The 25,555-nt window shown below is 38.6% G+C and overlaps 1 protein-coding gene across 3 annotated transcripts in view; it reads right to left on the reverse strand.

Annotated features, from left to right (window-relative positions):
- Window positions 1-25,555, reverse strand: part of LOC121294447 (ADAMTS-like protein 3) — a 123,150-nt gene that overhangs the window by 10,918 nt on the left and 86,677 nt on the right. For all 3 annotated transcript variants that reach the window (XM_041218136.1, XM_041218135.1, XM_041218134.1), the window contains 9 exons: window positions 19,896-20,179; window positions 19,240-19,369; window positions 12,785-12,995; window positions 12,459-12,638; window positions 11,927-12,080; window positions 9,711-10,767; window positions 4,749-4,876; window positions 4,291-4,419; window positions 288-470 (listed from right to left, as the gene is read on the reverse strand). In XM_041218136.1, the coding sequence (XP_041074070.1) occupies window positions 288-470; window positions 4,291-4,419; window positions 4,749-4,876; window positions 9,711-10,767; window positions 11,927-12,080; window positions 12,459-12,638; window positions 12,785-12,995; window positions 19,240-19,369; window positions 19,896-20,179 (2,456 nt within the window). The remainder of the gene's footprint in view (window positions 1-287; window positions 471-4,290; window positions 4,420-4,748; window positions 4,877-9,710; window positions 10,768-11,926; window positions 12,081-12,458; window positions 12,639-12,784; window positions 12,996-19,239; window positions 19,370-19,895; window positions 20,180-25,555) is intronic.

Genomic DNA, 25,555 nt, shown 5'->3' on the forward strand with positions numbered 1-25,555 from the left:
TCCAAACAGAATTAAAGATGGATCGGACCTCTCGCGCTAGACTGAGATCTGCCAGGACTGATCCTGTTTTAGTTCCAGTTGCTCACTATTTCAGTACATGCTGTGGATGCTGAAGCCACCATCAATACCAAATGAACACATCTGTATGTCCGCAGATAAAAGAGAAGGCTTATGGCCACTAACATTTTTCGGGATGCGATCCAAAACCTTTAAGCCAGGCTCCCACAATAACCAGGAACAATGTAAAACTTTATAGAAAGTGACGTACACTGCACTCTGGCACTTACCAGACAATTGGAGAAAGCTTGACGCTACAGCTTTTCCAAATGGATTGGCGGCTATGCAAGAGTACATTCCATAATTTTCAATGGAAATGTTCTGAAGTAATAAAGATCCATTCAAAAGCAGGAAATTGTTCCCTTTCATTAGCCCTTTGTTTTTATGCCAGCTTATAGTTGGCTGAGGCACACCTAGAGAAAAAAAAGAAATGTACCAGTATAAGTAATTATTCTATATGTGTGTGTGTGTGTGTGTGTGTGTGTGTGTGTGTGTATATCTATCTATAGATCTATATATATACTATATATATATATATATATATATATATATATACAATATTATATTATATATATACATATATATATAAGATATATATATATTATATATATATATATATATATATAGATATACATATATATATATATATTCATATATATAGCTCGACTCTTTCAAATGTCTATTTCACAAGCCCTATAAACATTTCAACAGTAAAAGGAATCTGATTTCTATAAAAGTAAAACAGAAACATGTCAAGATTAATGAACCTGCTCTAAATATTGTTACATTTGAACTGAAATGAATCCGGGATACAGAAGTGTCTCAGCGGTATAGTTTGTACTTAATAAACCACAGAGAAAAAATAATCTGTCAAAATCTCAAGAGCCACACACACTTATTCAAGTTTCCAGAATGATCATAAGTGCCACAGATGTGCGTTCTGTTATATTTCAAGTTTCAGCCCCACCTTCTGTATTCATATTGAAGAAGATAAGTTAACTAAGATTGCTTAACTACAAGCATGACTGAAGACAAGCAAGACTCAAGCCATGCATCTCCTATAGTCAGGAACCAGGCATTAGTTCCTCATCACAGCCATCACCAAATGTTTTCTGGGTATTAATTATGTTAGCAGATGATAGCTATGTCAATGATGCCTTGTGAACCAGGTTAATAAAGCCACACTGTGCCAGGGAAGTGCTGGACGCTCATGGGCAACCCCTGGTTTTTGGGTTAGGATGAGTTCATCCTAAGTGTGAAATGCAGCAACTCATTTCTGAGGCTTAGGTCATTCATTCCGTGCCTAGTGATGAATTTTGCTGCTAAATATAAATATACTTTGCAAAATGTGCACGTTACATAAAAAAAACAGAACACAATCTTGCCAGGATTGAAAGTACTTATAGTGAAAGCATTCCCTTCCATTGCCACAAGAGGGCATAGCTGTAACATTGTTTCACTTTTCTACATCTAAATATTATTGCAGTATTCAAAGTTTGTATATTGATAGAAGGTAGAAACTAGTAAGAAAACAGCAATACTATGCATACTATGCAAAGATAATGAGTTACAGGCATTTAATTTAGCACTGAATTTCAGTATTAGGGATTATGCAGCCTGTTGTGTATTGCCACACAATAACTGTTTAGAACTGCACTACAGTGACTTAAGTATTAATTATTATTTGGGTGTCAGTTACAACATTACTAGCACTAAAATAAACTGAAACCAGATCTGTACAACTACAGCAGGAAAGTAGAGGTTATATATATATATATATATATATATATATATATATATATATATATATATATATATATATATATAATATATATATATATATATATTATATAGAATATATATATATATCATGATGGTTTGTTTTTTAGGCCCCCTAAATGCATAAGTACTAGAAGCATATTTTTATGACTGGCAAAGGCAGTCAGGAAACTGAAACCTAGTCATGAATGAATGCTATTCCTAGCTTGACATCAGTCCTGACCAGGTCATGCATAGCTCTGTTTTGCACATAAATCTAATGGATATTAGGGTTGAGACAACACCCTTCCAGGAAGTCTAAAATGGCAGATTTAGCAGGTTTCCCGTTAGAAATACCAGCGATGGACAGGACAGGTTATGAGCCAGTCAGAGCTGGTTGTGTGAGTACATTAGTACACCGAAGCCCTCTATGCAATAAAAACATTACAGTCAGTTTCCTGTTGTTGTCTCCAGTTGCGTGTCTTTACGATGTGTGATACCATTCCCAATTACTGGCAGCTCAGCCTTCTAGCAGGGTTTTATTTTTGTTGTCAATAAACACAAAACAAAGTATCATGATAAAAGGGGATACTGTATGGCATACTAAGTTTTTCAGATATAATTATATTAATACAAACTGAAACACTGGACCTATTTTGCCATTTTCCATTTGTGAAAAGCAAGCTGCAAGCACTTTAGTTAAATAGCCCTGTATTCCTTCCTTGCAGAATGAAAATCTCCTGCAAAACTGGCCCCTCAATTCTATAATATTTACCAAAATGTCCTTGTGGGAAAACATAGAAATATTTCACTTCAGTTCTGGTTTCAGGCCTCAGCTTGGCCTCACTATAAGGGATAGGGTTACCTATGCTGTCAGTGGCTAAAAATATTAATTCCATTTAATGGAAGCACAACAGTACGGTAAAAAAAAACCACAGTAAACACAGTGAAGTTGTGTTAAAGCGTTGTTAAATACATGGCTTACAATGGTAAAGCCATCCACAAACTGCAAAATCACTGTGGAAATGTGATCTTTTAGATGGGTCAAAACCCACCACAACGAAAGGGCTTGTAGAAACGGCAATTTTAACATTCGGTGACACGGGGCGACACTTTGCACCATTTGCGTTAATATTAATGCGCTTGCACATTGCATGGGGTGGGGGTGCTTAGGACAGAGATGGAATTGGGAAAGGCTAAAAAGACAAGCCTCTCTGTTGAACCAGCTTTCAAACCGCACTTGTGGCAGAACGAAGTGTGGTGATAGCTCTCCTTCTACTTGAAGAATTGATAGGATTTACAATGATAACCAGCTTTACATACAGTATGAAAAAGAGCTCAGTTTAGTTTGTATGTTCTCCCTATTCATAGACAGTATCAACACACAGGATTAAGGCTGACAAGCTATCCAGGAAAGCATTAGCTTGCAGGTGCTTTCCACACTTAAGTTGCGATCCAGCTGGCTGGTAAATGAAATCAGCTTGCTCACTGTCTATGGCGAGGATTTTGCCCTTGCCCTTGTAAAAAAGGCTTTCATTTTGTGGCTTAAGGTTATGAAATCATTAACAAAATGAACATGTTTCCAAGCCAGCCTTGGAAATAATTTAAAAGCATGATTCTGAGTCAGCATTTCAATCAAATGTCAACACTCTTTTTCCAGAAGATTACTTCTGTATGAGGTGTGGGGAAACATAAATTCTCCACGAAACTCATAAATGACATGTTGATTTTACCTCCAATTTATTTCCAATTAGCTGTAACCTTCACTATTTCCACACATTAGGGAGGAACATAAGTATGCAAACTTTCTTTTATAAAAGCACAGTTCTTACTATGCTGGCCAATCTACAGGAAAAGCAGCACCAGATTATTAACATTTTGGTGTCCAAGGTTACACTATAATAGCACAGTTTGAACAAGCTGAAAAAGTTCCTATTTGTGTATATTTCTGACTGCACATCACTGCTGTGATGGAGGTTTCCAGTGGTTTTTGTTTTTGTTTTTAAAGAATGCACTTTAGTGAATGACATGAACATGTAGAGCAGCAATACTTTTGTATGAGACTAGAAACAGAAAATTAGGGTAATCCCTATGACCTTCAACAGTACATAAATCTAAAACTCAAAGTGTGACACACAAACAGACAGACAGAGAGGTTCCTCCATATACCCTTGCATCCAAAACACTAAAACACTTAATCGTGGTAAATTTTGAAATACTAAAAGTACAATGTAATGACAAGCGTGTTAACTCAAAGTCTTTCTCAATGTCCTCCATATATCTCAAAATTATCTTAAAGTCTTCATTTTATAAAGCATGGGATGTTCCTAAAACTTGCAAGTAAAGAAGCTGGAAGAACAAGCTCAGAGAATAACCTAGAAGCTAGACAATCACACTTGGCGCCACTCAGTAAGAAGCACCTGTCATGTGTGTGCCATCTTTCTAAAGAAGAGGTCACTACCAGCTCTCACTAACCTGTCACAGGACACTCCAGTGTGACATTCGCTCCACTGCTGACAGTCACTGAACCCCCAACAACTGCTGTGACTCTTCGGCTCACCAGGTCCGACACGTTCTTCCAGGAGCCCCGGATAGAAGGTGCCTCTGTAACCAGAAATAGGATTGAACAGGAAAAAACATCTCAAATACAATGCCATTCATTTCTTATCTAATAACGGTTGAAATAATAGGTTAATCCAGTCAAAATGTATCTGTACTATTCCACGGTTATTCACTGTTCATAGGTATCACAGATTCCTGAAAGTTTTCCTTTAATCTAATCCATAGCACATGTTACAATTTTAAAAGATACTTGGAAATGGAAATGGCAAAACTAATTGTGCATTGCTATATTTTCATCTGATCATGAGCAAGCATTATAGGCAGTTGTTATAATTTCTAATCCATCTGAAAACATTTGTATATAATCTTACCTGCAAAGAGGAGAAGTGAAGTTTCTGTGTCTGATCCTAGGTCATTTGTCACAGTGCATCCATACAGACCAGCATCCTCAGCAGCAGGACTGGATATCTGTAGTCTTCCAGTGCTATCCCATGCTACCCTGCAAACGAACAAAATAAGTAAGCTCATATATGATACATGTATCCCACACACTGCTGTATATCATGCACATATAATATATATATATATATATATATATATATATATATACACATACACATACACACACACATACACACACACAAGACTTTATATCAACCACACAAAAAGTAACAGGAATCTGAGATTCAGGTTTAGGGTTAGAATACGGTTATGAAATATTACTTTGGATACTACATTGTAATTGTATTTTTCTATTCACATAGCATGTATATTAGACATTAGATCATCCAAGGTATCTTCAAAAACCTCAATTAATAAATAGAAGTACAATTAATGAATAGAACTGTGTGGTCTTACTGTTCTTAATGACAACGCAGATGGTGGCTATGGTACAAATTCAAACATTTTACATAAACACAGGCTTCATATTTCAACTCAAATATGAATTGACTCCTCTCTCTTTTTTAAACTTAATAAGTTCTGGGTTACTCACACCTCTTTCCCACACCTAAATCCCTTTTTCCTCAGTTTGTTTACTAGTTCTGAGCCCTGGCACACGGGTATGTTTATTATGAAGAATACATATTATGGTTGGTAGAGTGTACTTGTTAGGCGACTACCCCAGAGACACAAATCTGAAAAGATCTGTAAGCCTCATCATTGCAGACACTAATAAAGCTTCTTAGACACTTAACAGCTTCACAGGAATACCCCAAAGGAGGAACTGTTTAAATAAGCTGGAGTAATAAACTGCCTTAAACGCATTGCAGTCTGGTGCGCTCATTGAGAATTCACCTTAAGATTGATTGATAGTTCAGCCTGCTTCCACATTCCAAAGGATCTCAAGCAAATGCCTAAGACTGTTAAGTCTGCGGTCGTGTCCTTAACAAAAATGCCAAATAACAGCACATCCAAAGCTTGTTACTGCTCTTTCACTTCATAGAGACATTCCCATCTTAATCAACTGGGATGTGTCGATTATTATCTGTGCCTTCTGGAGTTCAGTACTCGTATACTTCTGGAGCTCTTGACTAATACGGTAGTGTGCACATGTATTACAACACCCCATTGCTCCAGTTGTTTTGATGTGCTGTGCATATGAAATCAAACCTACTGAAAAACTAAGAAAATACAGACAAATTAGCTACTGTCTAATTTAACAGATAACTTTATAGGCCATCCATGCAATTAATTTAAAATAGTAAGAGAAAAGGAACACGTATCCACAAACGGTAAAATGCATGAGACTTTTTAGAAGTTGCTTAAGAGGGTTAATTAAAGTGAGAGAGTTACAGAGCCGATACAAGATTTAGCAAGGGCTCACTGACATGCTGTAGGGTATAAGCATTATTAAGGGTATTATCTGGATAACATCTGTCTTCGCTGGTAGACACAAGAACCTAAAATATTGTATCTGTAACAACCCGAGAGAATGATTAAACAAATGAGTTCTTGTTTAGTCAGGAAACTTCAAAGCTGCAGGAGAAGCCAGTGTTTAGGCTCCCTGCTTGAATTAGAAGGGTGTCTGCCTGAGCCAAAAATCTCCTGTTATAGCTCTGAGTCAGGGAAAGAAAAGGATCAGCCCTGGCAAATAAAATGGCAGTGAATTGCTTGGATATGAAACAGCATACATTCTGGGGTCTAATCAATATTATGAGCACAGTGTGCTTAGCTTACGGTCCAAGACTGTCAGTGATAGAGACTGCAATACATTCTATGTCACCAATCATAATGAGAACTGTATAATTTTTTTTTTAAAAAACAGTTGAGATCACTGATGTTTAAATAAGATCTGGCCAGACTGTAGTTCCCTATGAAATACCCAAATAAGAGTTTACTGTAGTACATTTTGCCATGCTTTTCACATACCTCTCAGAGCTCTACAATGCTTATCTATGCTGTACACTTTGCTATGCTTTTACTATGATAAACTTTTATAAGGGTACAATAGAACATGCACACTATGGTGATTATCAGGAATAAATCTCTGGTAGTAAAGATTTAGAGGTTTATTTTATAGATGCTCTCCAATGTTATTGTATGAAGAAACACTACTCAATTCCATTACTTCCTGCTTATTACCTATTAATGATATACAGAAGTTGAGTATCTACCTCTTTGTTCTTCATACACTTTATCTGCATTAAAACTCTTTAGCAACGCCCCTGCTGTGATAAGAGAGTGCAGCTCTCTTTGTAAAAAACACAACAACATAAAAGCATTCTGTGAAGCTCTGATCTATACTGGATATTCCAGATAAAGAAAAGGACAAGCCTTCTCGAAACATCAGATCAAGTCTCTACACTTGAAGCCGAGGTTCAGCAGGTTCTGAATCTCTATGGGTTTATTCCATGTGTTCTGCACATGTTAGGACTAGAGATGCTACAGGGATTATTTATGTGAAGGTGGTAAAAAAAAAAACTCAGCTAGAATCCTGGACCCCTGCAGATAGTAGCAATATTTTCCACAGTTTCCTAATGATCCTTATTACAGGCTCTGTTCTCACAAAAGCAAACAACAAGCTGAAGTCTGGAAATCCCTTCTCGAGGAAGCCTGTGGTATTTTGAAAGAACTGTCAAGAAAATGAAAACAATTGGGTTTGTGAGGCGCTTTTGCACTGAGGAAAACATTTGGATGTGCAGATCTGTCAATTAGGGCTCGCTTGACTGGCTTTACAGACAGCGGGGTCATGACCAGCTCCACATGCGTTATTGTGCCAGTATGAAAAATGACCTGAAATCTGTTTTAAATATTGTTGCATTTACTACAACATGTTGCCTTGTGTTAACTTTAAAAGTGATCACTGCTGAGAAGCATACATTGTCCTGTCATTTGGTCGAACCATCTAATGCCTTCATATTTAGTTGGTCCTATATTTGTTTTGGCAAACAGGGCTAATATAAGGTTTGCACACCCGGGAGAGGCTATAACAGAGGTGAAGAGAATGGAGTTTCATACTGCTAAAAGAATCATGGAAAAGGTGTAATGTAGTATTTTAGCTTCACACTATGGCCAGAAATAACCGAAACTGCAAATGAATGAGCTGAACCAAGACATAAGTGGAATGTGTGACTTTGGAATGTCTAGCGGCACTAAGTATAAATTTAACATGTCCCCCGGAACAATTTTTATGAATTTTTTAATGAACGATATTAATGTTTTGGCAATCCATGTGAAAGTCTGGGAGGTTAAATAAAATGAAAAAAGGAGATTGCAGATAATTTGATATGTTGCAGCGCGACTGGCAGGGGCAACATGAGACCAAGCAAGGTTGGAGAGCGGTCCAACTTTTTAAAGTCTATCAGCATTTTACTTCCTTTTAATTGGACAGCACGGAAGCACTATGTTTTGGTTGGCAAAACCTGAAGCCAATTAAGAACACTGGAATGTATCCAAATAATACTGCATTGCCTTTATCATTTTAGAATCTTTCCTTTCCTAATCCTAGGGTATGTAAAGATTCCAAAGGAACCCAGCCTATAAAACTACTGCTAATATTAACAAGAAAGTGACTTAATGACCATCAGCTATGCAAAATGTGCATGACCGGTGTAGTCAGACTTAAACAAATACATCCTAATGCCCTGCTAAAGCAGTCTGTGCGAAGACTGAGAACTGAAAGCTTTATGAAATCAAAGAAAAATAAACCGTTAAAACACATTTTTAGCCCGGGCCTTTAATACTAAATTGATGAGATTACGTTTGGGATATTTAACCACCGCTGACCTCCAGCTTCTTAACCTCTATCAAGGCCACAAAGCACTACAGTCGAGGAAATCCTTTAAAATTCATTGAGTGCTTTTGCATTTTCAGTGTGCTGAAATGCAATAGCATGTGAGAAAGTCAATATTAATACTGATGTACAACTCGCTTCAAAGTTGTTCTGCCTGTTGAGATAAAACAGTAGGAACTGATTGATGAGCTCAGCTCGGTTCCTCTGTTTTCCACATCTGGGAGCTCAAGTTTGAATACTGTACAGTGCTGTATTATAATATTAGACTTAATATGAAATGGGTTTTGAAAACTCTTCAGCAAGCGTTTAAAGATGACAGTCGGACATCCAAATCTGGTTTAAAAGACATGGTGTTCAGAGTTTGATGAGATATGTCATCAGAACTATTCAATCACCTAAGTGTAAGGTTGTTCCCCACATTAGTCCTTATATATATAAAACAAACAGTAGTTTAATTGCTTTTTTTTAGGAACATTGAATGTTTAATGACTGTCTGGTTGGTGTAAATGATCATATTATCATGCACAGTATTTTTCCTTGAGTTCATTGCAGAAGGAAATGAGCGTTTTCCCACTGGCTGGACGGTAATAAGGTGGTAACCACTGAAATGTATGTTCTTTTTTGAGGGGCAGAGTGAGCTATTAGATAATATAGGCAGTATTTGTTTATATAGTTTCAAATGAGTTCAATATTCCATCATTTCTGATGGCAATGTGTCAAAACAAAGAGGCATGCCTGCCAGCAATTTTTACAGTGAAGCCCAGAAAGGTATGGAGATCTGTGAGGCGACCAGTGGGGAACGTTTACATCCCTACATTAATGAGTCTTAAAATTTAAAGTGCATTTCCTCTTCACTATTCTGAATTTCCCTTTTTATTTATTTATTTTTTTTCAAATGCTGCTCCCCTGTGATTTCAGGAAACCAGCCACCACAAATGCAATGCATACAATCTGGCTGGCTTTAACATAAACAGGGCTGTTTTGAGACACAAAATTAAATTACTTGGCATGTCATTTGGAAATCTTTTGAAAACAACATCCTACAACAAAGGCTGGAAATGTGGACAGCATTATAGAATCTATGTATGACCACACATACCTCTTTGAAAACTGTAACTGCATTCCATTCTTGGTCCAAGTCAGTTTTGGCTCTGGCACTCCAGTGGCTTCACACAGCAGAATTACGGTCCGCGTAGCATTCGTCAGGAAGGCTGCTCTACCAATGCTTACGTTGTTGCTTTTCTGGAATGCCATGAGGGGGTTCAGCTTGTGTCTGATGATGCTGGGCTTTTTATACATCTGTTTGTTATAGACATGCTCAGATGTGTTAGGTGTCTTATCAACAAGCTTTGAGTTTGAGGTGTTTTCCTGCAAGGACCCCTTCCACTTCTCCGTTGTTGACTGAGGGCTGGACGCTTCAGCCATCAACTGATATATAAGTTGCGAGGCCATGTCATCAGTCACCTCTCTGTTCTCGACCAGCTGACTGATATTCCTAACAAGCTCCTCAAACTGCTGGGAGTCCATGCTGTAGGCTCCGTGAAGGATGGCAGCCTCCAGGTGTTTGTCGGGACGTTCCTGGAAGCCGGAGGGTTCGGCTGAGTTTGTTAAATAGTTGCCAAGAACGTGCAGGAGAGCCTGATCGTGCGCCTGGCTGTCATCCAAATAAAACTCATTCTTTTCACTCCAGCTCTGCCACATCTTGCTCATTCGGTTCCATTTTTCCTCCAAGCGGTTAGCCTCATTGAGGTCCATCTCCATCTTCAGCTTCCGGTTGTTAGGTGGTTCTATCAGCCTGTTGTCATTCCCGATCAACTTGAGGTTGAAAGTTTCCGTTGCAGATCCGGCAACGCAGCGGTACATCCCTATATCGCTCGCCTCCAGGCTGTGGATCTTCAGGGAGCCTGACGTGGTTACCCCAATACGCTTAGAATTGGAAAGGTCTTGACCATCCTTCTCCCACCTGATAAGCATCTTCTGGAACCGCCTCACAGGGCACTTGATCACCACAGACGTCTTGGGGAGCAGGTAAGCCCGTCCACCGATGGTGAAGTGGATGCGCTTCTCCTGTCTTGTCTGAATGTAGACTCTGTTTAGACTGAGGATCTGAGGATTATGGTTCTGAGACTGCTTGGGTTTCATTTCCTTCTTATGGTCTACAGAAATAAACACATTTACAAAAAGAATGTGAGGAAAGTGATACACAAGCAAGACGTATTTATTTCCTGCAACACCACTGTCATGTTAACACACGCACTTCATGATCTCGGCAAGTAATAAGATAAAGACTTATCATATGTCACGCCCTTTTTGAAATGTTTTTTGAGTTTGTAACGTAATACTTTTGTTAACAGACCTTTGAAACTGTTGGAGATAGTGACCAACAAAAAGTGATCCTGGAATTAAGGTGGGGTTGTTTCTGTTATTCCAGGTGAGGCTACAGAAAACATTTTGCCTCGGACAAAGGTTACTTAATCATTCAGCATTACAATCAGATATCTCTTTAACTTGTAATATTATATAAAACTTTCGGCTAAGGACATTCTTTGAAGTCCATGGGGTGTGTTTAAATAATGCTATGTACCTCAGACATTTGGCTTGCAATTGCTGACATAAAGTCCAGGAAAGTAAGTATTGAGTAACAAGTACAAGTAACAGATTAACTACAAAACAAGTTTGTTTTTTTCATCCTTGAATATCTTTGGCTTGCTATATAATACCACATGACTTAAATGTTAACTTAAATACATTTATTGTTAATCCACATCTCGATTATGCAGGGTAGACGTGACGAAAGACAATAATGTGGCAGTTAAAAATTGTACTTTTTTAATACAGACATGAAACCAGTTATCTTATGTTCACACTATCTTGGGACCATGCTGTTTTTAGTACAGCCACAAAACCTGAAAGGGAACCACAGTAATTCCACTTACTATTTAACAGTAAATAATGTGGCAAAACAGGACTGAACAAGTCATACTTTCCCTCTCTTACTACACAGGCTCTCTCTATGAACCAATAAACACTTAACTCCAAAATTACAGCTTTTAACGTGCTATCCATAGTAAAACAGTTTGTCATACATTTTACTGTAAGCACAGCCAAGGGAAACTTTCTAATGTGAAAAAAAAATCTATAATGAAGCAGTTAAACATGCATCCTATTTAGCAGAAGATACAATTTGTGACAAAGTTCCTTCTGCCTGAGTGACCGGTAATTTACATTACTGCTGCCCTTCGTTTTCCATAAGTACAAGCAGGCAGATACAGACGCGGGTCACACACAGGTCAAGTGTCAAGGGCAGGCACTTACTGGGGCAGGCGTTCATGCGACAGGTCCTGATGAGAGGTGGAGAGGGAAGGTCACTGCACACTGATCTGCTTAATGTGACCTGCTGGCCTGTTGCTGTAAGCCGGCGACAGACTGCCTCCCTTCTTTGGGTTCCAACACCGCAGCTAACTGAGCACTGCAAACGGAATACGGAACATTACATTTCATTCCACTTTACAGTCGTACCTCCTGGCCACTTTCAGGAGGTACGACTGTACTGTATTTGCAAAAACAGGTTCAAGAAACAGGGTTACAAGAATGCTAATCATTTACATTATTTTAATGTTTTACTTAAAGTTTAAACCCTAAAATATGCCACTGTTACTGTCAGTATGCTGTAAGTAGGAAGATTTTGCATATACGTTAACACCTTTCGTTATTATGTTGCTCCAATGACCAGGAACTAACCATTATAAATTATACTGAACCCCCTGTGTGTGTCTCATAAGCATGTTCTCATGATCTGAAATGTTATCAATGAGTTTTCCTCAGCTGCAATGGTCAAACAGCTCACCTTGGACCAGTCTCCCCCTGCCACCTCTGGTGGACAGTCTGTTTTAGCACAGTGTGTGTGAGACAGAGGTCTGGGATCGTGGCAGAAGTCATCAGGAAGCTTCAGAAAACTGCCATCCGACAGCAGCTGTTTACAGTGGACTTTACGGGACTGGGTACCGCCGGCGCAGGAATGTGAACACTGTCAAAACAAACCACAAACCAAACTGCTGTACCACTGCAGCTTCTCCCCCCTTGACTTCAAAAGAGCCTTCTAATTCATAAAAGCAGCCATGTGCTGTAGGGTTACAAAAAACAGCACAGAGCGCTCAAAACCAATCTAAATACCTCTTGCCAGTCTTCAGCGATCCAAGTTGGTGGACAATCAAACTGGTTACAAGCCTGCAGCATAGCAGGTTTTGTCTCTTGGCACTCCTGTTCGGCAACGGTGGCCGAGTCCTCGGGCTGAAGCGACAAGACCCGCGTGCAGTAGACGTTCCTGGTCTTTATTCCAACTCCACAGCTAGCCGAGCACTGACTCCAAGAGGTGACTTCCCATCTGCGCAGAAAAATAAAAATCATAAAATCCTGGTTATCCATTGATCTGTCACTGTAGCCTCCCATTCACAATCACCACAACTGTTATTACAGGGATCCCTCTGTGTCTTTTGTTGGACTACAGAGGCTAATATATTAACAAGAATACTGTGCGAGTCTAGAGGTGATTTTTTAAAGTATACAATAGGTAAAAACTGTTTTGATTCCATACAGAATTACCTTTAACCAAAATACATTATTCCCAGGATGCTTCCAGCACATGGTTCGGGTAAATTTGGTAAATGTTTCTACTAAAATGAGCAGGAAAGCCGGAAATATTGCGATACAGTTTTTCTTTTAGACTCCATTGCAGGTCATCTTCAGTACAGGGATTTGCCTTGTTACCGTAGGCAGTTTGGTCTGGCCTAGTGCAAAGAAATAAGGAACAGTTGGTTCGAATCCTAGATCAACCGCAGATTGGAAGTGAGATCTGAAGCATGCCACAGGGTATTCCTGGGTTTAGGCTACCCAGCTGTAAACATGGCATCGCAATCCCACAGAAAACAAGACGGGGCTTCTCGGTTTGGTCCTCAAACAAAAATGAAAAACATAAACGTTTTACCGGGTGAGCGCTATGTTTGCTTTTCAGTTTTGGGGGTTACATTTCTAAACCATAATTCCATGACACAAACTTGTGCAGCTGTTGTTTGCAGACTGGGAGCCCTATGAAGATTTCCGTAGCAATAAATCGTATTCATAAAGAAAGCTAAATATATAGCAGATTGCTGCACTGTGCTAGGTAAAACACTCCCTGTAAACACTATAAATTACTATTAGGCCTCAAATGGAAGTAGAGGCAATTAAAAAGCAACAGCACAGACATCGGAAAATGGGACAAGTGACCCCTGTTTAACAGAATGTAGCCACACAGTAGAAAATGATGTGTACAGTTATCAGCTTCACTACGCAGCTGCTTCCTGTGAGGGATAACAGACATTATAAAACCAGGAAAGCACGCTAAATTAAGCTATGTATCATCGTTATGAACATATCGAAAAATATTTGGAAACATATACATTTGTCTGCAGTTCTTGAATAATAGTTTACAACAATTAATTTCAAGGGACAAGCATGTGGTGATTGATGTGCTGGTGGATATGAGTCCAAGGTAACATCTATTACAGTGAGTGGCATCACGCTATGGAATTAATACATTTTGCTTCATAAAGTCGAATGAAGCCCGTTGAATAATATTATGTTGACATATGTGTAGTTTTCTATATGCATATAAGTTGGTGGCTGGCAGGGATAGGGTTCATTTCTGTCCCTGCCAGATGGGTGTGGCTGTGTTGGCACAGCCACAGGTGTAATTGTTTTTGTTAAATTAATTGATGTCGCCTGCCTGTAGCAGGCAGGTATTTAAACAGCAGCAAAATGTTTGTTCAGGGCAGTCTCTGGTCTGTGTGAAGAGAGAGGCAGTCATTGTGAACCTGTGTGGTGTAAAAACGATAGTGTGTAACCCTTTTTGTTTGTGTTGTGCCGTTTATGTTTGTTTACAGGTAAACAGCTTAGCTGTCCAGTCTTGTTTTGGTTTTATTTTATTTCTGTAATTAATAAAAACAACTAAAAGGCCATTTTTAGACTATAAAGTCACTTTGATTAAAGAAAAACCTGAATCATGTCCTTAGGCATGCTAACAATGGTGTGAGTTTTCAACATGAAACCAAACCCCACACTTGAGTCAAATAATCTGGATCTGATACTTTTGGCATCATTGCATTAAATTAGGACCATACAAAGGGCCCCCACTGCTATTCAAGCACACAGGAGAGGTACAGAGTTACATTAGAGGAAGTAGGTATATGAGATCTTGATGCTGGAGGAATTATTTATCTGAAATTGATTTCACCGCTTATCTTGAAAACACTTACACTGAAAAACTAAGATTACTATAGAACTGAAACATTATTGGATGGGAATGAGAACAATAGTGCACGTGGAAGGATGGCCTGTGGATTATAAACACCGGATCTAAGATCAGGAGTAAGACGTGCTGCATTTGCACTGTATCAGATTGGTCCATGTGTGCTTCACACAGACAAATGGGGTTTATTTTAATGATCTTCATATCAACGGATTATAATACCCCTGCCCTAAACTTCATAACCTCCCTGCTTTAACAAAAGCCACACTTCTAAAAGGTATTGATAATAATCAACCCAGGGGATTATTTCAACCTGAAAAAATAAACAAGGACCAGAGGTCACAAATGGAGATTAGATAAAGGGGCATTCAGAACAGAAATTAGGAGACACTTTTTTACACAGACAATTGTGGGAGTCTGGAACCAACTCCCCAGTAATGTTGTTGAAGCTGACACCCTTGGATCCTTCAAGAAGCTTCTGGATGAAATTCTGGGATCAATACGCTACTAACAACCAAATGAAAAATATGGGCCGAATGGCCTCCTCTCGTTTGTAACCTTTCTTATGTTGATAAGCCTCTTTCCAATGTTTTTATTTTAAATTTCATTTAGCGGAGTTAATAAAGGGGGAAATAGACTACAACAAGTGCCAGAATTATTGTAGAGTTAAAGGGTATCAATATAAAGATTTGCCATAGTTACAATTCTTAAAATACCCCTATATCTTAACACTGGGTAACCTTGATGTTTCCTTAATGAATGGGTTTTACTCCCTCTTCCAGACAGCACCTCTTACTAGACTAGTGTAATCAGGCAGGTGTTTGTTTTGTGTGTGATTTACCAAGATGGGAATATATAATATACCTTTGTTGTTACTGTGAAGATGTGCAATTAACTACATAGCCAAGACACAAAGCTGGAGGGTTTGTTTTTTTTTGGTTTTTTTACTTCCAGGAGTCACGTCAGCAGTCCATTAACAATCTCAAAACCGAGAATTCAAAGCAGTTACTTTTTTGGGGTCCACTTTATATATCTGTGGGCTTTTCTTATGCCCCATGGAAACAAAGAATGCATTTCAACCAGGTCAGCCAAAACAAATTCTCTGGAATTAAAGAATAGGCTCTCTTGTCTGCATAAGAAGTAGGGGTGACACTAAAGGGCACAACAGCACTTTCATCTAGGCATGCATGTTGGATCAGCTTTGGTGCAAATCGTGTTGAGACCTGTGCCCTGTACAGAAGCAGGGAGAAGGGCTGCGTATGAGTTCATTTTCATCATTTGCCACATCAAACAGGGTCAAACAGAGACCCAAGCAAAGTTCAGTTCTTCCACAAGGATGATTATTACTTTCTCTGGCAGCGACTCAAAAATGGTATCTCTATATCGGAAAAGGGAGAGAACAGTGGAAGGCACCAATTCCAAAATCTCTTTAAATCTCTTCTAAGGAAGTATGCAAAATGAAAATAAAAGAGCATACAGAATAAACAGAAATGGCTTTTTTTTCCCACTCCTTTGAGAGTGACTCCTTCCCTTTCTGCTAGTGCGATATCCTTTACTAACCTGTCGGAAACATTAAGTCATACCATGGCATGAAAACACCCTTCAAGAGCAAAGAAGGTAGACTGCAAGGGAAACGTGTGTGTTTTTTTTACACATACTGTACATTAATCCTTTTAAGTGCTTTAAATATGGGATTTAGATAGTCCCTTAATATCTTTTAGTAGACCCTTTTTACCCTTCCTGTTGTAAATACTAACTTCCAACACCAAAATACTGCAGTATATCTTTCTGTTTATTTGAATTTTTTTTCTAACTACAGCGGATTCATATTGCTTGTTTAAAACACAGTAATAAGGCTTTTTGTTTACACTAGCATTCCACATTTTTGCTCGAAAATCCTTTAACTGCTCTGCAATTAAAAAAAAATCATCTGGCATGGATCTCCAGAAGTTCCATGCTGGTACATCTGTTTGGGTAAAGTAAAATGTCTGCGTCGCGATGGGGTCATTCGCAAGACAATCCCAAGCCAAACACAGATTTCAGGTTTCTAAAAATGCCAATTAACCCCAAACCGATCCCGATAGGGTTGAGTTTTTACTTGGGGTCCATTTGCGGATGTACGTACTTTAGGCCAGAAACAATTTTAAGCAGGGAAAGTGGAAACATGGAATTAGTACCTGTAGTTTACAGTTTCTGTTAGTTTTGTGGATTTCAGAGACCTTATGGATCTCATAAAGGAAGACAAAGAGTATTAAGTCCAGTGCTGGCTCTTATCTACCCAAAAAGTGTATTTTCCTTTGCACAGCTCAATAAGGGTCAATGTTCAACCTACCTCCTACTTGGAATATACATTCGGATGAATTGTGCCAAGAAGGCATCATTCTATCTTTAAACTTCAAGGAAGTGCATAATAAACTATTACTGCTTACAGCAACATGTAAAATAAAAATGATCCAAGCCAGACTGGGTAAAACAGAATTTGTTTTAAATCCATGGCAACGCAGTGCAGGTGCCTGTTTTTTGAACTACTAAATAAAAAACAAAAAGACACATTTTTGAAGTTGCATCAAATTCTCCAGCTCCCAATCAGCCTAAGTCCTTGCTCGTCCAAATACAGTATCGCTTTCTCAACCAAAACTAACACGCTTTCACTTTTGGTTATTGCCATTTGACTCCAGGCCTATTAAAGGAAAGACAATCCCTGCAAAGAATAATTTGCTAAGTATGTCGAAGAGAGGAGATGAGGGGCTCTCATAATGCCCAACATTGTTGACCTGACAAGTAATTAGCATCAATCACAAAGTCCTCTTTCAACCTCAATCATTAGCTGAAATGTTGCTTTAATGTACAAAAAGCAGCCACACAGATCTAGAGCTTATGCACACAGGGAATAATGTTCTGGCTAACACTGTGTATTGGAAATGAAGAAGATGACTGTAACAGTACCTTTAATAAAGGGGGGGGGGGTGTTCAAGTATCTTTCTTTACTGTATTTCTGTTTCCTCTCCAATGTTAACAGTGTTATAAATACTCCGCTTTTGGTTCAGTAAAAGCTCTCTCGTGGTGGCAGTTTGACTGATTGGCAAGTATTTAAAAGTCAAAGGTTCCTCCACAATCTTTTCAGCAAAGGTACAAATATACATTTGTATTAATGAAGCAAACAGGTTTTACCTTGCAGAATACTAATGATCAGAACAGTTCAAATCTTTCAGACAAGCAAGTCAGTGACCTCTCTCTGGCCTTTACAGACACAAAAAAAAGGTTTACATTTCCTCAGTGGGTGCGACCCCTCAGAAACTCATTTCCAATCACCCGATTTTATCATCAGCAATGCAAACTGGAAAGACAAGACCACCCATCCCCAGTGTTCTCTGCTCCACGGACCTGTGTGTGTGTGGAGGGCACTGGCTGGGGCACTGCTACATAAGCCCATTCTCTTTTGTGTATTGCTGCAATTTCAGAATCAACTTGCACTGGCTCTTATCTGTTGGGATACTACTTACAGTAAGACTTGTATTTAAACAAAAACAAATGGTCCTATGGTTTTCTAAAATCCTTGCATGATGTGAGAACCATCCATTGTCTCTCAGATGGTCTCAACAGTCAGTTGTTTTCCCAGGGCCAGGCTGTTTAGGACCTCATATGATTATTAAACAGATAAAGCAGGCACCCCAGCAGGAGATACAATATCACATGTTCCCATTTGAAGAATTGATTATTATACTCTTGGTGCTCGAGCGTTAAGGAATTCTGAACAGTATTCTCAAATGCTCGTTCTCTTTGGCATGTACTATTTGTGATATCTGGTACCTTAATACAATAACTTGCTTAAACTCCTGTCTTTTAAACATACCGCGGTTAGTGTCGCCTTTGTTTTGCGCATTTAAATTCAGACGTAAAGTCTATAGCTTACAAGTTAAGCCATGCAAAGGTAAAATAAAGTTAAAATAAAGCCAAAATACAAACCAGGCATTTTAACAAAAAAAAACAAAAAGCCATTTGTGCCTTAAAGGGTAACCATGTTTTCATTTTCACTACCCCTGGAAAGGAAACCCTCAATTACTTCAAGCGTGAAGTGCTGAGATAATGATATATGATGATATATATATATATATATATATATATATATATATATATATATATATATATATATATATATATATATATATATATGTGTGTGTTTTATATATGGTTATATATGTGTTTGTGTTTGTTACACTCCTGCTGCTCTTCAACCAGAAATGACTGGTGTGCTGACGTTTTTTCTGAGCCTGTGCTCAGCTGGGGACGCATTCAGTTCTGTGTGCTTGTGTCTGGACAAGGCTCAATGATAAGGGCTCACCTCGCTGGACAGGGTTCTGGATTGCAGATTCGAATCATTTCAGGGGGACGACTGGAGCCATCGCATAGAGCATCACCTACAGCTTTTCGTTCCTGCTTATTCAGACACACCACAACGGCTTCTTGTTTTCCTGCAAACATAACCCCTTCAGTACCATTCAAAACAGAACACAATGTGCTCAATGCCTTCTGGAATGTGCTTCCTGTTTCTGTAGCTGAGTTTTCTTTATACCGGTCTTTACCATAACAGACTAAACACCCTTTTTTAAAAATTACATTTACTCATGCAAAACAATAACCAGATTGCTGTACGCATTTTGCCCGAGTTTTACTCAAGCATGAGAAAACATGATGTTTTGCATTGGCTTAGAATCCAGGACCACGCTTTTCAAATAAATCTCCCCCTCGCAATAAATCTTGCAATATTAACTTTTCATATGCAAGAAAATCCAAAACAAGCCAAAAAATTCTACCTTGGCACAACCTGCCTCCCCTGCCATGGTTAATGTGCAACGCTCTAATCCTTAAACAAAGACTCTTAAAATACATCTGTCCTATTAGAATATCTCAGACTGCGCAATTCCTATATAAATGTGATCACAATAAAGGTGGTTGTTTCCAGTAATACAGAAAAGCTTTTATATTGAATGCAGATACCTCCTGCGCATGAAGCTGAGCATGAGGTGAACCCTTCATACTCCCAGTCACACAGCTCCTCGTCATCATAGAGAGGAATGGAGGGCTGGTACACAGCAGGATCCCCGTCACATGGTCCCAGGTTACAGCCTCGCTCTGTCGGGGGCTTCGAGTCCTCACACTCATCGTCGGGCAGCTCGGCCTCCGTCTGGGAAAAAGAGAGGAGGACTCGGCACGTCACCTGCCGCGTCTGTCTGCCAGGCCCGCAGGTCACACTGCACGGTGACCAGGCTTTGGGAATGTACCTTTGGGACACAGAAAGCAGAAATACAGGCAGGTTCAGGATCTGCAGCTCAGGAGATACACTGTCAGAGGTTTCTCTTGGGATTTACATTCAGGGCATGTCTGTACTGAACAAACAGTTATATAACAAGTACTTTTCCCTTGGGCAGTGACTCCAGTGTCCTGGCCAAATTAAACAGTTTTAAAATGAGAATGCTTGCTGGATGAGCGTCCTGTTTTATGCCAGTTACACACAGGATACATCATGAATGTTCACGGAGTGCTGCGGTTAAGCCACAGTTGAGGCTGGCCGTCCTCTTAAGTGAAACAGCCACAGCACTCCACGAATGTTTATTGAGTATTCTTCATATTCACTGTAACTTTAACTATAAAATTAAGCAGCTGCAATTGGGAGAATTACTTTCTTTAGATCAAGCTAGGCGTCTGCTTATCAACGCAGCGCAATTTGGGACAACGTGATTCGCCCAGTCATTGCGATGCTGGATTTGAATGAATGCAAGATAGATTTCAAACTGAGAGCTGGTAAAAACAACGTTCACTCAGCAGTGATAAAAAAAAAAGACATTACTCAATGCTGGATCTCTCAACACAATGAAGTGCTGTAACTTCCCTTTCTTTTTTCTTCTTGATGAAAACCATACCTGCCTGCTGTAAATATTCTTAACAGTACATCTAGTGACTTGTCTTATCTGCTGTGGGGGAGGGGGAGATGCACTTCCCATTAATGAACCTTTCTTCATAAAACTACTGGACAGTAAAATCTGCAAACTATAACTTTTCTATAATGTCAATCGAATCGTCTAGCACAGGCCTTCCCTTACATAAGATGTAACATTTATTCAAGTGCCAAGAATCTGTAATTCATATGACGGTTGGAAGGATGTGATATTTATACATTAGGGTTTGGGTTTTTTTTGTGACCCTGCCGTGATAACAATGATACATTTCTTTCAGGCCAAGACAATTAACTGGGTTTGAAGAGCTTGAGTCTTGGCGCAGGGATTTCCGTAGTGTTGCATTGTGGAGCCACAAGCACATCAGGATAGCAGCTTTCATTTCAAAGACAATTGCAGTTGGGAGATTTTCCTGATTCTCCAGTACTGGTGGTGAATTTCGTTATTAGGAAGTTTGTTCCAGTTTTTAGTGACGACTACAGCCAATTTTCTGTACTTGTTTTCAACATTTATAGACTGAACAGCTGTTAGAGGTCAGAAATAAATGGCTGCATAAAATAAAAAATATAAAAATGAAAATGCAGTCATCTGTTAATGATTATTGTTGCCTAAGAATATTCCTCATGTCCTTCCCAAAAAGTTTTTTTTTTTTTTTCAGTTTTTTTTTTTCTTTTTGGGGAATGATTTAATAAGCAAGCAATGCAATGGAAATGCTTTTGCAACCTAATTTCATTTCTGTGAAAAGAAAGATGTTTAAATAAACTGAAGGTAATCCAGCAACTCACCTACTGACAGTATACTTTATTCTTTAAAAAAAACAAACATAAAAAAATTGTAGCGTTTCGGCATAGAATTGCCTTTATCGGGGCATTGTTTTTATCCTGATGAAGGCAATGCTGTGCTAAAATGCACTGGTTTTAATCTTTTGTATTGTCAGTAAAGCATTTTGTTTCATATGTGAGTTTCAGAATTTTATTACATTTATTTCTTTTCACAGAAATGGAATAAGGTTGCAAAAACATTTATATTGTGTAGTTTGTTTATTTCTTCGTCTTGCACAAACATGCAAGGAAGTTATCTTGTGACAGGCGAACAATCAGTACCACATTTTTAAACAAACCAAGTGAAATGTAGGGGTTTCTATGTGTACCTAAGCTGTTTCTTACTTGCTTATGAAATCATTCCCAAACAATGTTCTCTGAAAAAAAAAAACTTTCCTGTCCGCTTACAGCTGTTTAGCATATAAATGTTGAAAAAAGTCTGGAAAATTGGCCACTAAAAACTGGAACAAACTAATACTGAAATTCACCATCAGTACAGGAGATTTTAACACACACTTGACTTGAGAGATATGTCGAATGTCACTGTATTTCACACCAAGCTGTTCTTAAGGATGTGGATCTTAAGTTTGCTAATGACAGCCATGTGGGTTGGTTTTAATAATAAGCTACATGAGGTCTTGACCCCCTATCTTTCCTGCAAACTCATTGTGACGGCCCGATGAATAACGTTGTTAGTTTTAATAACTTATGCGTTTTATGGAGGAAAGGGACTAATTAATCCTAATTAATAGAAAAAATTGGCAAATGTTGAAAAGTTAGTTATAGCTCTGTAATGTTTTGATAGAACACAGGTGGTTACAGGTTACAGGTGATCTCACAATAAAAACTGAGAAGAAAAACATTGGCTACAAAGCTCTGTTAAGGTACACTTCTGATGTTTAAAGAAGACACAGTCTGCTGGGATAATAAGGAAATAAAGGAGTATAATCCTCAATGACAAGACGTGTGTTTAATCTGTTCATGAACTGGTAAAGGGGAAAAGCTTTCTTTGATGTGGTAAAACCAGGGTAGCTCCTACAGACTGAAGATAAATAGTGTTATTATCACAGATATAAAAAAGCATTTTTAGAGCATGTTTATGATAATTACATATATTTTATGCATTGATTTAGTGTTCAAAATAAAACCATTACTCTGGAAGGTTTACATTACATTGATCTGCTTATTAAATACATAGCCTTTATATTAAATACAAAAATACATCAAAAATGGTTTAATTACAATATAATGGTAATTAAACCACACACACATATATATATACATTAGCTCAAATGTGTGTGTGTGCATAATATGCCTTACATATTTAGCCATAGCTCAGTTATTTGTAACACTGAAAAACCCAAACCAAATTTGAGTACATTTTACATCATCTTGTCTCTTTTTAATAGCGACAGTGCTGTTGTTTTGTAGTTTTTATCGTATATTAATAATGTTTATTAATATTTTTTACAGAGAGGGCGAAATTTGCCACGACATAACAGCTGTAAAATAATTCTGAACATCAAACAGGCTTTTCAGGCTCAGAAATTCAGGCCTGGAAAATGAGGTAGACGGAATCGTCACTTTAGAAATTGCATTGACTTACCGTGGCGTTACTTGTCACCACAGCTGCTTGTCTCTGTTAAGATTAGCCTCTAACATACCATGGAATAGATACTATTTTTGTACAGTTTTGATAGACCTAGGCTGACTGAGAAATATGTCCGGGTTTAGTCTGTGGAAAAGGTGGCAACCCTAACGAGCCCCTTTATTACAGTAACATTATTCAATACACACTATTTGTGTAGCATGGCAGAAAGTCTGTTCCTGTACTAACACTACAAGTAGGTGAGCAAATCATGTAAAGCCATTATTGCGCTCAATTGATCTCCTGTTGGACACTCTCCCAATTTTTCATTCAATCCATTAAATGCAAGCGAACATGGATTAATTTTCATTTTAGGGGCAAACTGAGCGAGCTATACTATGGTGAGGCTAGTCTTGTAATTGAAGTGCGACCCTTTAAGTCATTCCCATCATCCAATTGGGTCCCCATTCCACTACAGATTAACATTGAGTTTGCAGCTCCAGCCCAGGGCCAATGTCCATATAGACTTCCCTTTCGCTTCCAAGCCTCAGAAAGAGCAGACCCACTGCTCCTGGGTTTAATCAGCAGGCTTCAGAGCTCTGTTCCAGAGTACGGGTTATGCTGAAAGGGCTACCTGTATAAATGACTTCAAATCTATAGGATTGATGAATAACATTACAAGGGATGGCTTAAGGGCACCCAGCTGTGAGCTGAAAAGGGAAAGATTGGGCAGCCAAGCTTTCAACATCAACGAATTGCAGGGATGTCTGGGCTGTACCCTTGCCCCTGTAAAGGCAAGAGTATTAGGTCTGGCAAAGAGCAGCTAAAGTCACATCTTGGACTGATATTCTAGGACCTCTTCAGTTTTCTTATTCTGCTGCAATAGTCAAATTACTTTATGTTTGCCTGACATAACAGCATAGCAATGCGAGTACATCAGCACATCCTTATAACAAAGGCATCCAAAAAGAATTTTAGAGCAAATATGAAATGACAGTAGGGTTCTGCAAATGTATAAACTGGGCAACAAAATAACTTATTAACAAACAAGTCTTTAATCACTCGAATTTGATTACATGAGCCAGGACCTTGTCAAATACTTCATTCATTACTTCTGGATTTATTTTCCCAGTGTGTACGTGTTTTGTACAATAACAGGTATGCACATTGAACTTGAACCATCCCAATACTGAGATTTAAAAATGAGTTAAAAAAGCTAAAATGCCCATGCTTAGTGATAAATGTTAAACTGTATCAAATAGCTGGATTTGTATAAAATCGCATATTGTCATGGTGGAGGTTATTAAACAAGTCTAATTGGTCCCAGCTTTCTACTATATCCAATCACACAGGTATTAATACTAAAATAAATGCACTTTCTGAAGCTGCAGTAATAAAATAAAACTGCAATTTAAGAAGGCTTCTCAGATCAATGATAGATGTCAACTGCCACCACGTTCCCCGACTGACAAGTGAAAAGGTCACGTCTGGATTTTTCTTGGCTCTGCTCCGTGAACACTTAGACACATTTACCCCGCATTCTTGTGAACCTTTACTCTTTATACATTTCTGAGTCTCGTCTTGGTGGACCAGAGGCAACGGTATTTATCATCTCAAACTGTTTTGGCAAGGCTTTTGGTTTTGTGGGTTTGAAAATGCAGCTAACTTTAGTCCCCTGACCGCTAGTAAGAAAATATAATTTCAGAGTTTGAAAAGATAGTTCTAATAATAGAACAAACTGGGAGTCGATACAGTGTGTACACTCACTCAGACTGGTGGCAATTCAATGGAATGCAAAGCTAAACTAACTAATATACTGCTAAGGTTTGAAAAACAACAAAAGGCTTCTTTAGACGACAATACAGTACCCTGATATAGACATTCTACAGCAACCCACTGTACATGTGCAAGCATTTGGAAGTTGTATTAAATACAAAGATGCAATAAAACACATAGGGATATTGAACTGTGGTGGGATCAGTCAATCCCAGTAACTACAGTAGCATCACCCCACCAGCAGTGCTGTGACAAGCACATTTCATATTAGCAGACACCCCTGATGATATAGGAGGTATGAGAGGTTGCTAAGCACTCTGTGACTTCATATGAATATCAGCTGTCTTCTGACCTGTCAATCTACAATTCGCACACACAGAAAACCCATGCACACATACTGTATAACAGAGAAAAAGATGATCCGTTTTGCTTCTAATTGCTGTTCCCCTTTTTGTACCTCTGAGGGTTTTCACATAATTGGAAATGTGGGAGGCGCATATTTTTAGCTCTGAGGAACAG

This window comes from Polyodon spathula, chromosome 19 (assembly GCF_017654505.1).
Source record: "Polyodon spathula isolate WHYD16114869_AA chromosome 19, ASM1765450v1, whole genome shotgun sequence".
Taxonomy (NCBI): Eukaryota; Metazoa; Chordata; class Actinopteri; order Acipenseriformes; family Polyodontidae; genus Polyodon; species Polyodon spathula.